This window comes from Haliotis rubra, unplaced genomic scaffold (genome assembly GCF_003918875.1).
Source record: "Haliotis rubra isolate DU_JTF1 unplaced genomic scaffold, ASM391887v1 Scf384, whole genome shotgun sequence".
Classification (NCBI taxonomy): domain Eukaryota; kingdom Metazoa; phylum Mollusca; class Gastropoda; order Lepetellida; family Haliotidae; genus Haliotis; species Haliotis rubra.
The window spans coordinates 966538-984423 of record NW_025767062.1 but is presented as its reverse complement, the minus strand read 5'-3'; the positions used below and the strand labels follow the sequence as shown (position 1 = coordinate 984423).

General features: G+C 46.3%; 1 protein-coding gene across 1 annotated transcript in view; it reads left to right on the top strand.

The window, feature by feature from the left end:
• Positions 1–17878, top strand: part of LOC124286462 (multiple epidermal growth factor-like domains protein 6) — a 29709-nt gene extending 11831 nt beyond the window's left edge. Inside the window, exons 3-6 of the mRNA XM_046722841.1 lie at positions 13955–14866; positions 15243–15366; positions 15780–16106; positions 16139–17878. Of these exons, the coding sequence (XP_046578797.1) occupies positions 13955–14866; positions 15243–15366; positions 15780–16083 (1340 nt within the window). The 3' untranslated portion in view covers positions 16084–16106; positions 16139–17878. The remainder of the gene's footprint in view (positions 1–13954; positions 14867–15242; positions 15367–15779; positions 16107–16138) is intronic.
• Positions 17879–17886: the final 8 nt, after the last annotated feature.

Genomic DNA, 17886 nt, shown 5'->3' with positions numbered 1-17886 from the left:
CACCTTATATCGTATTGTATGTCTCCACGACCCCTAGTGTGGTAGCCTTACCCTAGTTACTCGCCCCACCTTATATCGTATTGTATGTCTCCACGCCCCCTAGTGTGGTAGCCTTACCCTAGTTACTCGCCCCCACCTTATATCGTATTGTATGTCTCCACGCCCCTAGTGTGGTAGCCTTACCCTAGTTACTCGCCCCACCTTATAGCATGTATTGTATGTCTCCCACTGCCCCTAGTGTGGTAGCCTTAACCCTAGTTACTCGCCCCACCTTATATCTGTATTGTATGTCTCCACGCCCCCTAGTGTGGTAGCCTTACCCTAGTTACTGCCCCCACCTTTATATCGTATTGTATGTCTCCACGCCCCTAGTGTGGTAGCCTAACCCTAGTTACTCTGCCCCCACCTTAGTATGGTATTGTATGTCTCCACGCCCCCTAGTGTGGTAGCCTAACCCTAGTTACTCTGTCCCCACCTTATATCGTATTGTGTCTCCACGCCCCACGCCCCCTAGTGTGGTAGCCTAACCCTAGTTACTCGCCCCACCTTATATCGTATTGTATGTCTCCACGCCCCTAGTGTGGTAGCCTAACCCTACCTACTCGCCCCCACCTTATGGTATTGTATTGTCTCCATGCCCCCAGTGTGGCCCTAACCTAGTACCTGGCCCCACCTTATATCGTATTTGTATAGTCTCCACGCCCCCCTAGTGTGGTAGCCTCCTAACCCTAGCTACTCGCCCCCACCTTATATTGTATTGTATGTCTCCACGTCCCCTAGTGTGGTAGCCTTACCCTAGTTACTCACCCCCACCTTATATCCTCGTATTGTATGTCTCCACGCCCCTAGTGTGGTAGCCTCAACCCTAGTTACTGCCCCCACCTTATATCGTATTGTATGTCTCCACGCCCCCTAGTGGTAGCCTTACCCTAGTTACACCCCCCCACCTTATATCGTATTGTATGTCTCCACGCCCCCTAGTGTGGTAGTCTAACCCTAGCTACCTGCCCCCACCTTATATCGTATTGTATGTCTCCACGCCCCCTAGTGTGGTAGCCTAACCCTAGTTACTCGCCCCCACCTTATATCGTATTGTATGTCTCCACGCCCCCTAGTGTGGTAGCCTTAACCCTAGTTACTCGCCCCCACCTTATATCGTATTGTATGTCTCCACGCCCCCTAGTGTGGTAGCCTTAACCCTAGTTACTCGCCCCCACCTTATATCGTATTGTATGTCTCCACGCCCCTAGTGTGGTGGTAGCCTAACCCTAGTTACTCGCCCCCACCTTATATCGTATTGTATGTCTCCACGCCCCCTAGTGTGGTAGCCTTACCCTAGTTACTCGCCCCCACCTTATATCGTATTGTATGTCTCCACGCCCCCTAGTGTGGTAGCCTAACCCTAGTTACTCGCCCCCACCTTATATCAGTATTGTATGTCTCCACGCCCCTAGTGTGGTAGCCTAACCTAGTTACTGCCCTCACCTTATATCAGTATTGTATGTCTCCACGCCCCCTAGTGTGGTAGCCTAACCCTAGTTACTGCCCCCACCTTATATCGTATTGTATGTCTCCACGCCCCCTAGTGTGGTAGCCTAACCCTAGTTACTCGCCCCCACCTTATATCGTATTGTATGTCTCCACGCCCCCTAGTGTGGTAGTCTAACCCTAGTTACTCGCCCCCACCTTATATCGTATTGTATGTCTCCACGCCCCCTAGTGTGGTAGCCTGTGGACCCTAGTTACTCGCCCCCCACCCTTATATCGTATTGTATGTCTCCACGCCCCCTAGTGTGGTAGCCTCACCCTAGTTACTCGCCCCCACCTTATATCGTATTGTATGTCTCCACACCCCTAGTGTGGTAGCCTTAACCCTAGTTACTGCCCCCACCTTATATCGTATTGTATGTCTCACGCCCCTAGTGTGGTAGCCTAACCCTAGTTACTCACTGCCCAACCTTATATCCATTGTATGTCTCCTTGTTCGCCCCCTAGTGTGGTAGTCTAACCCTAGTTACTCGCCCCCACCTTATATCGTATTGTATGTCTCCACGCCCCCTAGTGTGGTAGCCTAACCCTAGTTACTCGCCCCCACCTTATATCGTATTGTATGTCTCCACGTCCCCTAGTGTGGTAGCCTAACCCTAGTTACTGCCCCCACCTTATATCGTATTGTATGTCTCCACGCCCCTAGTGTGGTAGCCTCAACCCTAGTTACTCGCCCCCACCTTATATCGTATTGTATGTCTCCACGCCCCTAGTGTGGTAGCCTAACCCTAGTTACTCGCCCCCACCTTATATCGTATTGTATGTCTCCACGCCCCCTAGTGTGGTAGCCTAACCCTAGTTACTCGCCCCCACCTTATAGCGTATTGTATGTCTCCACGCCCCCTAGTGTGGTAGCCTAACCCTAGTTACTCGCCCCCACCTTATAGCGTATTGTATGTCTCCACGCCCCTAGTGTGGTAGCCTTACCCTAGTTACTCGCCCCCACCTTATATCGTATTGTATGTCTCCACACCCCCTAGTGTGGTAGCCTTACCCTAGTTACTCGCCCCCACCTTATATCGTATTGTATGTCTCCACGCCCCCTAGTGTGGTAGCCTTACCCTAGTTACTCCCCCCCACCTTATATCCGTATTGTATGTCTCCACGCCCCCTAGTGTGGTAGCCTAACCCTAGTTACTCGCCCCCTGGTGTGGTAGCCTAACCCTATCTACTCTCGCCCCTGGTGTGGTAGCCTGCAACCCTAGTTACTCGCCCCCCACCTTATATCGTATTGTCTGTCTCCACGCCCCCTGGAGTGTGGTAGCCTAACCCAATAGCTACTCGCCCCTAGTGTGGTAGCATAACCCTAGCTACTCGCCCCCAACCTTATATCGTATTGTATGTCTCCACGCCCCCTAGTGTGGTAGCCTAACACTAGTTACTTTCGCCCCCACCTTACATCGTATTGTATGTCTCCACACCCCCTAGTGTGGTAGCCTAACCCTAGTTACTCGCCCCCTAGTGTGGTAGCCTTACCCTAGTTACCCGCCGCCACCTTATATCGTATTGTATGTCTCCACGTCCCCTAGTGTGGTAGCCTTACCCTAGTTACTCGCCCCCACCTGATATCGTATTGTATGTCTCCACGTCCCCTAGTGTGTTAGCCTTACCCTAGTTACTCGCCCCCACCTTATATCGTATTGTATGTCTCCACACCCCCTAGTGTGGTAGCCTCACCCTAGTTACTCGCCCCAACCTTATATCGTATTGTATGTCTCCACGCCCTAGTGTGGTAGCCCTCCCACCCTAGCTACTGCCCCCACCTTATATCACTGTATTGTATGTCTCATCGCCCCCTAGTGTGGTAGCCTCAACCCTAGTGTACTGCCCCCACCTTTTATCATCGTATTGTATGTCTCCATCGCCCCCCTAGTGTGGTAGCCCTAACCCTAGTTATTCTGCCCCCACCTTATATCGTATTGTATGTCTCCACGCCCCTAGTGTGGTAGCCAAACCCTAGTTATTTCGCCCCACCTTATATCGTATTGTATGTCTCCACGCCCCTAGTGTGGTAGCCTAACCCTAGTTACTGCACCCACCTTATATCGTATTGTATGTCTCCCCCACGCCCCTAGTGTGGTAGCCTAACCCTAGTTACTCGCCCCCACCTTATATCGTATTGTATGTCTCCACGCCCCCTAGTGTGGTGGTAGCCTAACCCTAGTTACTGCCCCCACCTTATATATTGTATTGTATGTCTCCACACCCCCCAGTGTGTGGTAGCCTCAACCCTAGTTACTCTTCCCCCACCTTATATCGTATTGTATGTCTCCACGCCCCCTAGTGTGGTAGCCTAACCCTAGCTATACTGCCCCCACCTTATATCATCGTATTGTATGTCTCCACGCCCCCTAGTGTGGTAGCCTAACCCTAGTTACTCGCCCCCACCTTATATCGTATTGTATGTCTCCACGCCCCCTAGTGTGGTAGCCTAACCCTAGTTATTCGCCCCCACCTTATATCGTATTGTATGTCTCCATCGCCCCCAGTGTGGTAGCCCTAACCCAGTTACTCTGCCCCTAACTTATATCGTATTGTATGTCTCCACGCCCCCTAGTGTGGTAGCCTAACCCTAGTTACTCGCCCCCACCTTATATCGTATTGTATGTCTCCACGCCCCCTAGTGTGGTAGCCTCACCCTAGTTACTCGCCCCCACCTTATATCGTATTGTATGTCTCCACGCCCCCTAGTGTGGTAGCCTTACCCCAGTTACTCGCCCCCACCTTATATCGTATTGTATGGCTCCACACCCCTAGTGTGTGGTAGCCTAACCCTAGCTACTGCCCCCACCTTGGTAATGGTATTGTATCCCTAACCCACGCCCCTAGTGTGGTAGCCTAACCCTAGTTACTCGCCCCCAACCTTATATCGTATTGTATGTCTCCACGCCCCCTAGTGTGGTAGCCTCAACCCTAGTTACTCGCCCCCACCTTATATCGTATTGTATGTCTCCATCGCCCCTAGTGTGGTAGCCTAACCCTAGTTACTCTGCCCCCCACCTTATATCATGTATTGTATGCGTCCCCACATCGCCCCCTAGTGTGGTAGCCTTAACCCTAGTTACTCTGCCCCACCTTATATCGTATTGTATGTCTCCACGCCCCCTAGTGGTAGCCTTAACCCTAGTTACTACTGCACCCACCTTTATATCGTATTGTATGTCTCCACGCGCCCCTAGTGTGGTAGCCTAACCCTAGTTACTCGACCCCACCTTATATCGTATTGTATGTCTCCACGCCCCCTAGTGTGGTAGCCTAACCCTAGTTACTCGCCCCCACCTTATATCGTATTGTATGTCTCCACGCCCCCTAGTGTGGTAGCCTAACCCTAGTTATTCGCCCCCACCTTATATCGTATTGTATGTCTCCACGCCCCCTAGTGTGGTAGCCTAACCCTAGTTACTCGCCCCCACCTTATATCGTATTGTATGTCTCCACGCCCTCTAGTGTGGTAGCCTGTCCCTAGTTACTGCCGCCCCACCTTATATCGTATTGTATGTCTCCCACGCCTCTAGTGTGGTAGCTAGCCTCACCCTAGTTACTCGCCCCCACCTTATATCGTATTGTATGTCTCCACACCCCCTAGTGTGGTAGCCTTAACCCTAGTTACTCGCCCCCACCTTATATCGTATTGTATGTCTCCACGCCCCCTAGTGTGGTAGCCTCAACCCTAGTTACTCGCCCCAACCTTATATCGTATTGTATGTCTCCACGCCCCTAGTGTGTGGTAGCCTAACCCTAGTTACTCGCCCCCACCTTTTATAGCGTATTGTATGTCTCCATCGCCCCTAGTGTGGTAGCCTAACCCTAGTTACTCGCCCCCACCTTATAGCGTATTGTATGTCTCCACGTCCCCTAGTGTGGTAGCCTAACCCTAGTTACTGCCCCACCTTATAGCGTATTGTATGTCTCCACGCCCCCTAGTGTGGTAGCCTCCCAACCCTAGTTACTGCCCCCACCTTATAGCGTATTGTATGTCTCCACGCCCCCTAGTGTGGTAGCCTAACCCTAGTTACTCGCCCCCACCTTTATATCGCATTGTATGTCTCCATCGCCCCCCAGTGTGGTAGCCTTAACCCTAGTTACTCGCCCCCACCTTATAGCTGTATTGTATGTCTCCACGCCCCTAGTGTGGTAGCCTTACCCCTAGTTACTCGCCCCACCTTATAGCGTATTGTATGTCTCCACGACCCCCTAGTGTGGTAGCCTTACCCTAGTTACTCGCCCCCAACTTATATCGTATTGTATGTCTCCACGCCCCCTAGTGTGGTAGCCTTACCCTAGTTACTCGCCCCCACCTTATAGCGTATTGTATGTCTCCACGCCCCCTAGTGTGGTAGCCTTACCCTAGTTACTGCCCCCACCTTATATCCGTATTGTATGTCTCCACGCCCCCTAGTGTGGTAGCCTAACCCTAGTTACTCGCCCCCTGGTGTGGTAGCCTAACCCTATCTACTCGCCCCTAGTGTGGTAGCATAACCCTAGTTACTCGCCCCCACCTTATATCGTATTGTCTGTCTCCACGCCCCCGAGTGTGGTAGCCTAACCCTATCTACTCGCCCCCTAGTGTGGTAGCATAACCCTAGTTACTCGCCCCCACCTTATATCGTATTGTATGCCTCCACGCCCCCTAGTGTGGTAGCCTAACACTACCTTCTCGCCCCCACCTTACATCGTATTGTATGGCTCCACACCCCCTAGTGTGGTAGCCTAACCCTAGTTACTCGCCCCCTAGTGTGGTAGCCTTACCCTAGTTACTCGCCGCCACCTTATATCGTATTGTATGTCTCCACGTCCCCTTGTGTGGTAGCCTTACCCTAGTTACTCGCCCCCACCTGATATCGTATTGTATGTCTCCACGTCCCCTAGTGTGTTAGCCTTACCCTAGTTACTCGCCCCCACCTTATATCGTATTGTATGTCTCCACACCCCCTAGTGTGGTAGCCTCACCCTAGTTACTCGCCCCAACCTTATATCGTATTGTATGTCTCCACACCCCCTAGTGTGGTAGTCTAACCCTAGCTACTGCCCCCACCTTATATCGTATTGTATGTCTCCACGCCCCCTAGTGTGGTAGCCTAACCCTAGTTACTCGCCCCCACCTTATATCGTATTGTATGTCTCCATCGCCCCTAGTGTGGTAGCCTTAACCCTAGTTATTCGCCCCCCACCTTATATCGTATTGTATGTCTCCACGCCCCCTAGTGTGGTAGCCTCAACCCTAGTTACTCGTCCCCACCTTATATCGTATTGTATGTCTGCCCCCACGCCCCCTAGTGTGTGGTAGCCTAACCCTAGTTACTGCCCCCACCTTATATCGTATTGTATGTGTCTCCTCGCCCCTAGTGTGGTAGCCTAACCCTAGTTACTCGCCCCAACCTTATATCGTATTGTATGTCTCCATTGCCCCCCTAGTGTGGTAGCCTAACCCTAGTTACTCGCCCCCACCTTATATCGTATTGTATGTCTCCACACTCCCCTAGTGTGGTAGCCTTAACCCTAGTTACTCGCCCCCACCTTATATCGTATTGTATGTCTCCACGCCCCTAGTGTGGTAGCCTAACCCTAGTTATTCGCCCCCACCTTATCGTGTATTGTATGTCTCCACGCCCCCTAGTGTGGTAGCCTAACCCTAGCTACTCGCCCCCACCTTATATCGTATTGTATGTCTCCACGCCCCCTAGTGTGGTAGCCTAACCCTAGTTACTCGCCCCCACCTTATATCGTATTGTATGTCTCCACGCCCCCTAGTGTGGTAGCCTAACCCTAGTTATTCGCCCCCACCTTATATCGTATTGTATGTCTCCACGCCCCCTAGTGTGGTAGCCTAACCCTAGTTACTCACCCCCACCTTATATCGTATTGTATGTCTCCACGCCCCCTAGTGTGGTAGCCTGACCCTAGTTACTCGCCCCTACCTTATATCGTATTGTATGTCTCCACGCCCCCTAGTGTGGTAGCCTCACCCTAGTTACTCGCCCCCACCTTATATCGTATTGTATGTCTCCACGCCCCTAGTGTGGTAGCCTAACCCTAGTTACTCGCCCCCACCTTATATCGTATTGTATGTCTCCACGCCCCCTAGTGTGGTAGCCTAACCCTAGTTACTCGCCCCAACCTTATATCGTATTGTATGTCTCCTCGCCCCCTAGTGTGGTAGCCTAACCCTAGTTACTCGCCCCCACCTTATAGCGTATTGTATGTCTCCACGCCCCCTAGTGTGGTAGCCTAACCCTAGTTACTCGCCCCCACCTTATAGCGTATTGTATGTCTCCAACGCCCCCTAGTGTGGTAGCCTAACCCTAGTTACTCGCCCCCACCTTATAGCGTATTGTATGTCTCCACGCCCCCTAGCGTCGTTGCCTAACCCTAGTTACTCGCCCCCACCTTATAGCGTATTGTATGTCTCCAACGCCCCCTAGTGTGGTAGCCTAACCCTAGTTACTCGCCGCCACCTTATATCGTATTGTATGTCTCCACGCCCCCTAGTGTGGTTGCCTAACCCTAGTTACTCGCCCCCACCTTATATCGTATTGTATGTCTCCACGCCCCCTAGTGTGGTAGCCTAACCCTAGTTACTCACCCCCACCTTATATCGTAGTGTATGTCTCCACGCCCCCTAGTGTGGTAGTCTAACCCTAGCTACCTGTCCCCACCTTATATCGTATTGTATGTCTCCACGCCCCCTACCGTGGTAGTCTAACCCTAGTTACTCGCCCCCACCTTATATCGTATTGTATGTCTCCACGCCCCCTAGTGTGCTAGCCTAACCCTAGTTACTCGCCCCAACTTATATCGTTGTGTATGTCTCCAACGCCCCCTAGTGTGGTAGCCTAACCCTAGTTACTCGCCCCCACCTTATATCGTATTGTATATTGCTAGTGTGGCCTCAAAATAGTTTAAATCAACATAATAATTTAGTTGTTATAGTGTTCTACAAAGAACAGGACTTATACAGTGTAAATATATTTCCTCCACCACAACCAAGGTCAGTGGACATGATTTCATCACAATCGTTGAAGGTTTTTGTCGATGACGTTGTGCCAAGATGGGTCTCGAATAGTGAATGAGAGAGTTGAGTTTTACGCCGCACTCAGCAATATTCCAGCTATATAATATCTGTAAATTATCGGATCTGGACCAGACAATCCAGGGATCAACAGCATGAACATCGATCTACGCCATTTGGATGCGATGACATGTGTGAACCCAGTCAGCGAGCCTGACCCGATCCTGTTAGTCGCCTCTTCCGAAGTCTCATCCTAACCCGGACCTTCACGGGTAGGGTCTCGAGTAGTGACATGATGCGAGATTCATAAGCCGTCTGACGTGAAACTGCCAAATCGGTGGCAATTTTTTATACTCCCGTTTTCCACGCACTTGACAACAGCAGATGATTCTTGGTTAGTATACTTTACACTACATCGTGTTTGTGCTTGTTGTGATGTGTAGTAGATGACAACGGCAGATAATACTTGGTTAGTATACTTTACACTACATCGGGTTTGTGCTTGTTGTTATGTGTAGTAGATGACAACGGCAGATAATACTTGGTTAGTATACTTTACACTACATCGTGTTTGTGCTTGTTGTGATGTGTAGTAGATGACAACGGCAGATAATACTTGGTTAGTATACTTTACACTACATCGGGTTTGTGCTTGTTGTGATGTGAAGTAGATGACAACGGCAGATAATACTTGGTTAGTATACTTTACACTACATCGGGTTTGTGCTTGTTGTGATGTGAAGTAGATGACAACGGCAGATAATACTTGGTTAGTATACTTTACTCTACATCGTGTTTGTGCTTGTTGTGATGTGAAGTAGATGACAAGGGCAGATAATACTTGGTTAGTATACTTTACACTACATCGGGTTTGTGCTTGTTGTTATGTGTAGTAGATGACAACGGCAGATAATACTTGGTTAGTATACTTTACTCTACATCGGGTTTGTCCTTGTTGTGATGTGAAGTAGATGACAACGGCAGATAATACTTGGTTAGTATACTTTACACTACATCGTGTTTGTGCTTGTTGTGATGTGTAGTAGATGACAACGGCAGATAATACTTGGTTAGTATACTTTACACTACATCGGGTTTGTCCTTGTTGTGATGTGAAGTAGATGACAACGGCAGATAATACTTGGTTAGTATACTTTACACTATATCGGGTTTGTGCTTGTTGTTATGTGTAGTAGATGACAACGGCAGATAATACTTGGTTAGTATACTTTACAATACATCGGGTTTGTGCTTGTTGTGATGTGTAGTAGATGACAACAGCAGATGATTCTTGGTTAGTATACTTTACACTACATCGGGTTTGTCCTTGTTGTGATGTGAAGTAGATGACAAGGGCAGATAATACTTGGTTAGTATACTTTACACTACATCGGGTTTGTCCTTGTTGTGATGTGAAGTAGATGACAACGGCAGATAATACTTGGTTAGTATACTTTACACTACATCGGGTTTGTGCTTGTTGTGATGTGTAGTAGATGACAACAGCAGATGATTCTTGGTTAGTATACTTTACACTACATCGGGTTTGTGCTTGTTGTGATGTGAAGTAGATGACAACGGCAGATAATACTTGGTTAGTATACTTTACACTACATCGGGTTTGTCCTTGTTGTGATGTGAAGTAGATGACAACGGCAGATAATACTTGGTTAGTATACTTTACACTACATCGTGTTTGTGCTTGTTGTGATGTGTAGTAGATGACAAGGGCAGATAATACTTGGTTAGTATACTTTACACTACATCGTGTTTGTGCTTGTTGTGATGTGAAGTAGATGACAAGGGCAGATAATACTTGGTTAGTATACTTTACACTACATCGGGTTTGTGCTTGTTGTGATGTGAAGTAGATGACAAGGGCAGATAATTCTTGGTAAGTATACTTTACACTACATCGTGTTTGTGCTTGTTGTGATGTGAAGTAGATGACAAGGGCAGATAATTCTTGGTTAGTATACTTTACACTACATCGGGTTTGTCCTTGTTGTGATGTGAAGTAGATGACAACGGCAGATAATACTTGGTTAGTATAATTTTACACCTACATCGGGTTTGTGCTTGTTGTGATGTGAAGTAGAGATGACAAGGGCAGATAATACTTGGTTAGTAATACTTTTACACTACATCGGGTATGTGCTTGTTGTGATGTGAAGTAGATGACAAGGGCAGATAATACTCTTGGTTAGTATACTTTACACTACATCGGGTTTGTGCTTGTTGTGATGTGAAGTAGATGACAACGGCAGATAATACTTGGTTAGTATACTTTACACTACATCGTGTTTGTGCTTGTTGTGATGTGAAGTAGATGACAAGGGCAGATAATACTTGGTTAGTATACTTTACACTACATCGGGTTTGTGCTTGTTGTGATGTGAAGTAGATGACAACAGCAGATAATACTTGGTTAGTATACTTTACACTACATCGGGTTTGTCCTTGTTGTGATGTGAAGTAGATGACAAGGGCAGATAATTCTTGGTTAGTATACTTTACACTACATCGGGTTTGTGCTTGTTGTGATGTGAAGTAGATGACAACAGCAGATAATACTTGGTTAGTATACTTTACACTACATCGTGTTTGTGCTTGTTGTGATGTGAAGTAGATGACAACAGCAGATAATACTTGGTTAGTATACTTTACAATACATCGCATCTGTGCTTGTTGTGATGTGAAGTAGATGACAACGGCAGATAATTCTTGGTTAGTATACTTTACACTACATCGGGTTTGTTCTTGTTGTGATGTGAAGTAGATGACAAGGGCAGATAATTCTTGGTTAGTATACTTTACACTACATCGGGTTTGTCCTTGTTGTGATGTGAAGTAGATGACAAGGGCAGATAATTCTTGGTTAGTATACTTTACACTACATCGGGTTTGTGCTTGTTGTGATGTGAAGTAGATGACAAGGGCAGATAATACTTGGTTAGTATACTTTACAATACATCGCATCTGTGCTTGTTGTGATGTGAAGTAGATGACAACGGCAGATAATTCTTGGTTAGTATACTTTACACTACATCGGGTTTGTGCTTGTTGTGATGTGAAGTAGATGACAACGGCAGATAATTCTTGGTTAGTATACTTTACACTACATCGGGTTTGTGCTTGTTGTGATGTGAAGTAGATGACAAGGGCAGATAATACTTGGTTAGTATACTTTACAATACATCGCATCTGTGCTTGTTGTGATGTGAAGTAGATGACAACGGCAGATAATTCTTGGTTAGTATACTTTACAATACATCGGGTTTGTGCTTGTTGTGATGTGAAGTAGATGACAACGGCAGATAATACTTGGTTAGTATACTTTACAATACATCGCATCTGTGCTTGTTGTGATGTGAAGTAGATAACAACGGCAGATAATACTTGGTTAGTATACTTTACACTACATCGGGTTTGTGCTTGTTGTGATGTGAAGTAGATGACAAGGGCAGATAATTCTTGGTTAGTATACTTTACACTACATCGGGTTTGTGCCTGTTGTGATGTGAAGTAGATGACAAGGGCAGATAATTCTTGGTTAGTATACTTTACACTACATCGGGTTTGTGCTTGTTGTGATGTGAAGTAGATGACAACGGCAGATAATTATTGGTTATGCTGACTCTACTGGGAAAGTACTCGTAAATGCTTAGTTCGTTTCCTAAACACACTGCTGTATATTTTATCAGGAAAAAGAACTTGACACCGAAAGAGAAACTACAATAATTTTATATAATACGTTCCTTCTGACTCATGTGACATCAGTAAGAGGATGGAATAAAACAAGGAATTCGTGCGAGTGTGTGAAACATTGAATTGCATAATGTCGAGTGTGATTCAATCCGTCGTGGTTGTTGCAAACCTATTCCCAATTTGATTCTCCACAATATAACCGGTGATTAACGTTACGTTTGTATATATTGACGTAGGCATGTCCTTCCTCCGTCATGCTACCAGATATCCTGACTGTCATAACAGGGAATTGAAAGTACAGCGTTGATCGCAACTACCCACAGCAGAGAGAGTCAGTCCCTGGTAGTGTAATACAGCTATGGCTGACTACCGAGAGAAATATCATTCACTTACTGAGGCTTACATTACAGCTAAATAATGATATAAGGTAATGGCGAGAATGTTAGTGATCCTTCAAATTTGTTACTTTGGTTGGGGGAAAATGTGATTCTCCCCTAAATAATTGGTTGGACATCTTCAACCAACCATGGAGTACTTTCGTTTTGTGCTTGAAAAGATGAACTCCAAATGGGAGGAGAGCCTGCCGCTACACACAACCATGGGACCAGGAGACGACTCGCACAGTCTGTAACAAACAGACACATCATACAGGTCGCCTTGACATTGCTCTCTATTGTTTTGGTGCTCTATCAATGACTATCATTAATTACCAGGAAGCCGAAACGAGCTGACCCTAACAGTGAAACTAGTGTCAGCCAATCCAGTATCGGGCCTTCAAACAAACACATTGTGCATATCGTGTTCGAACGAGCGAGGATGTTTTATAGGTTTAGTCAAAAGTAAGTACATTTTTTCGTTTTTAGTTGCGGATGTTGTTGATACTATTTGTTGAGTCCTGCCTTCCAGTGCATGAACAAAACCGAACTTTAGTCAACAGTTCTCTTGAAGTTTCAGGTACACCATGCCATTCCTTCAGCTCGTAGTCACGGCGTATATAGTCATTTACTCACAAGGTAAGGAAAGAGTGAGTTGGTATACAAGTAAATCGTGTCATCATTATGTGAGTGAGGTAGTGAATGGGTTTAGTTTAATGCAACTTCTAACAGTTGTAAGTCGACGTGTAAATCTGATCATGGAAGCAAAGTCTGATCTTGGATGCGTGTCACCTTGGCAAAAAGCCATGAACATTGTTCTTACCTAGAATCTGGGATTCCAAGCCATAAACATAGGTTCCTGGCAGGAAGGCTTCATATCAGCGTGGTTGTGTATGTTTCAAATGCAGACTGTAAGCAGGGTATGTAATCTGTTCATATTCATTACAGTTATTATGGTTACGTCCAAGTACAAGTATTAGCTATTGGTTCCATGTACACATACACAGGACTTTACAGACATAACACTTCGTAATCTGACATCTGTCTCTTATGCGTTGATTGAAACTGCTTCATTTGACGATCTGTGGTACATCTTACCTACTGTATGTCACTGGATTGGGAAATGTCTTTTGGGGATCGTAGTATTTTATTTCATGACCATGTGGGCATATAAAGCAAGACCGCCATGATCCTCTCACATATTGTACAGATGTATTGCTCAGGACGATGGTAACTGTATACAAGTAGAACTTATGAGCACTTCAGAAATATGTTTAAGATTAGTCAGTTATATATTAGGGGATTATATTCACAGGTGCTAAATGTCCCGACACCCAGCATTGTACTGAGTGTGATGAACAGACAGGTCGATGCAGTACCAAGTGCCACAGAGGATATTTCGGCCCCAACTGCCAGGATGATTGCAGCAGCAGGTGCAGGTACCACACGTGTGAACTGCACCATGACAAAGGTATTGGGAGATGTACTGATGGTTGTGTACCTGGATTCCAGGGTCTCACCTGTCAGAGGCCATGTGACACTCTCCAGGTAGGCTGTACCAGGTGCCCAGGTGGATGTGATGGGGAGTATTGTCAGGTGGCTGGAGCCTGTTTCTCTGGTTGCAGCCACTCCTACTACGGAGCAGGATGTAAGACATGTTCCAGCAGATGTAAGTCCTGCAACAAGATCACAGGCACCTGTGAGGAGTGTCACCCTCCTTATTCTGGAGTAGAGTGTAGACACTCATGTGAGAACTGTGTCGGAGGATGTGAGAGTGGCTGTATACATGGATGCAGACACGGTTTCTATGGAGACGACTGTACTGAAGCATGCAGTGACACCTGTCGACCTAATCCCTCCCTGACCACGGGTGGACAATGTCCAGATGGAGATTCGTGTCCACCTGAGTGTCACAGCCAGACTGGTGAGTGTGTCTACGGTTGTGTTGATGGCTGGTATGGCCCCAAGTGTTCACGGCGATGCAACTCTAACTGCCAGCACCGGAGATGTAACCAGGCAGGTGCGTGTGTTGTAGGATGTGGGAAATGCCTCAAGGAAGCATGTAACACATCCTGTATCACTGGGTGTGACGGGTGTGCTGGTGGTGTTTGTGATATGACATCCGGGGCCTGTGTACAGGGATGCAACTCGACTGGATCCATGTGCGGCGACAACTGTACAGACAACTGCCGGACATCTGATTGTCCGTCTGGATCGTGTGAACAAGGTACACATCTTCAGTCGTAGGTACCAGATCTCGTACATGTGACACACACATGTGACGTAAAATAGTTATGTTCACGATGTTCTGTATTCCTTCGCCTATGTGTTCAAGTCCTTTCAAAAATGTTACATGTCACGCATATCAAAGATCACAAATCGCATGTCATGGAGCTTTGTTCTAAATATTGATATTGATTACAACAACAAAGATAGTAACAATAAATACTAGGAATACCCCAACCATCTTTGCTGCATCTGTAACTAATATCACGCAGACTATTATGGTGATTTTAATGCGACCTTGATTCCCTGTTTTGCGGTGTGATTGCTTCGTAGACAACTGTGAAATGTGTAAGTATAACCATTGATTCATCTTCCAGGGGAACCAGTGTCTGATGCCTCCAACGCCGTCACGGTGACATCGGTTGTGCTTGTCGTCTTCATCATCCTGGCTGCATGTACCGCTGGCTACATCTGCTATCGTAAAGGAATGTGTCACACACGGTCAGTTGAAATTCGCAACACGATTTTGAGCAAGCAGTATACTCAGTGGTCTACCACGATGACGTCTGACAGTCATCAGAGCAGAGTTGTGCCCCATGGTCGTGTGAGATTCCGATTATGTTGGCATTCTGCCTGAATGTTATTCTCAGTTTGACAGTCTGCTCCCCATGGGTTCGACACAGGGTTCCTGCATCACTTTGAGTGCGGTGTAAACCTCACCCATCCACACTCACTTATGACAAATAGGTAGAATCTGATATGTACACAGACTAAAGCATAGTAATGTAACTTATCAGCTTACGTTCAGCTGTCGTCCATTGCCCCATCAATCTCCCGTATGTTGTAATCGTGTAATATACTTCAATCATGTACATAGAGAAAATATCCAATAACCTTAAATGGGATTGTTACAGGAATAAAGTTGATGATCAGAAACTGGAAGCTAAGCTGGAGCAGGCTGACATCGCCATCCACGACTACCTGGAGCTACATCACTACGAGGACATCAGAGAGGAGGATATTGAGGAACCAGACCAGAACCAAGGCACCGGTAGGGAGGAGGCTCCAGGCATTCCTGTTGTAGCAGACTACTTCCCTGGAGAACTGATGACTGGTGTCAAGGATAAGTCAGGAAGAGGCTCGTACACTGAACTTAGGAAGGGCGGCCATGTCTCTCGTCCTAGATCGTCTGTCGGGTACATATCGCCACTTGAATAGGAGAACCAGTTGTGTCTATCAACCCTTGACAAGGACATCACTTGTGTCTATCAACCCTTGACACGAAGAATAGTTAGTATCTATCAACCTTTTACAAGGACATTAGTTGTGTCTATCAACCCTTGACACGAAGAATAGTTAGTGTCTATCAACCCTTGAGAAGGACATCAGTTGTGTCTATCTACCCTTGTCAAGGACATCAGTTGTGTCTTATGAACCCTTGCCACTGACTTCAGTGTGATGTTGTGATCTCTGTTTGAAAGTAACATAGGAAATATAATATACATATTGTTTATTCATAAGGAAATCGGTAAATTACAAGATTGTTTTCTTCCTGTGTGCGCTAACTCTCATGTGAAACCAGTCTATCTCAAGCAAAGAAACTGTCTGCCTGTATTTTATCTGGTTTTTGCTCCTCAACATCCAAGTGACATAGTTCACTCAAAGATCCACACTGTAAGACTACAAAAATGCGCGCGTGTGCGTACGTGCGTGCGTGCGTGCGTGTGTGTGTGTGTGTGTGTGTGTGTGTGTGTGTGTCCTACAGCCCTGAGTTTTTTAAGTTGTAATATTTTACACTATACAGACCCCAACTCTCTTTCCTGTCTTCCACAGTGAGGGATGAAATGATTACTGGACGTGTGTGGCTTCCTATCAGACAGACAAAGTTGTACTGTGGCAAACATCGTGTATATGTGCTAATGACCGTTTTAAACGTAATTTCATTCCATGAACATTTGTATGAACACTGTGTCTGTACAAACTGTCCCTGTGTCACATAATGTATCACTAAGAGCAGCCACATTCGCTTGCATCATCACCCATCCATCGGGAGACCCGTTTTAAACGTAATCGGACGTGAGGCAATAGATTTCTGAACAAGCTGAACTATGTATCGACTTCCTCATATGTAAATGTATCGGGTCGAGACACAAAGGTTAAGGGATTGTCTAGTGCTATCACAACACAATCCATCAAATCATACAGATATTTAATTCCTGGAACATACGTTTGTAAATAAATATTCTGATTTGAAAACCTTAAAGATCAAATATTACACATTTGTTTATCAGCTCTCATTGTGTATTTAATTTATAGCTAATTTCTTCTTGAATAGTGGTGGTACGGCACATGCGTGTTAGTACGGTCTACAATTCAGTGGATTTAGTTGTGTTAGGGTTGTTATTAATGTTGCTGCGAACACATCTTGGGTGAGTTGTGTTCTACATGGCCTGGCAAAGCTCCGAGTGATGCGGGTACAGGAAACCAGCAACCACGGATATGACAGACCATGAGTGGCAGGCAGGTCGGATTCGAACACAATCACTTTCTGTCTGGCACTCTGGATGTAACTTCTGTCAAATGTGTCAAATGTGTCACCCTAACTAATTGTGTTTATACTGAACGGTTCACGGTTTATGTGACTTACACATGTGTACATATTGTCATTATCAACGTGTCTCCATTAAATTTAGCAAGTAAATATCAGATTCTGTAGTGTAAACAATTTCTGTAGTAACTTAATAACATTCCCCGTGTAAATATTGTAAGGCAGTAGCTGTCCTTTACAGTAAAATCTTTGTAGCCAGTGTTCTGTATGTTTTGTTTACCATATCATCATGCTGTGATTATACGTTTGTCTTCTCACTTGAAGTACTTTACTCTGAATAAACCCTAAACAGTGAAGCTGTATGGTGTGTGTGACTTCAGGAGGTTCCAGTATGATATGAGTATATTTTGTGGGGAGTGGCCACACCTCGCCAATGTCGGAGCTTGCACCTCCTACCATGTTTCACCCAGTGT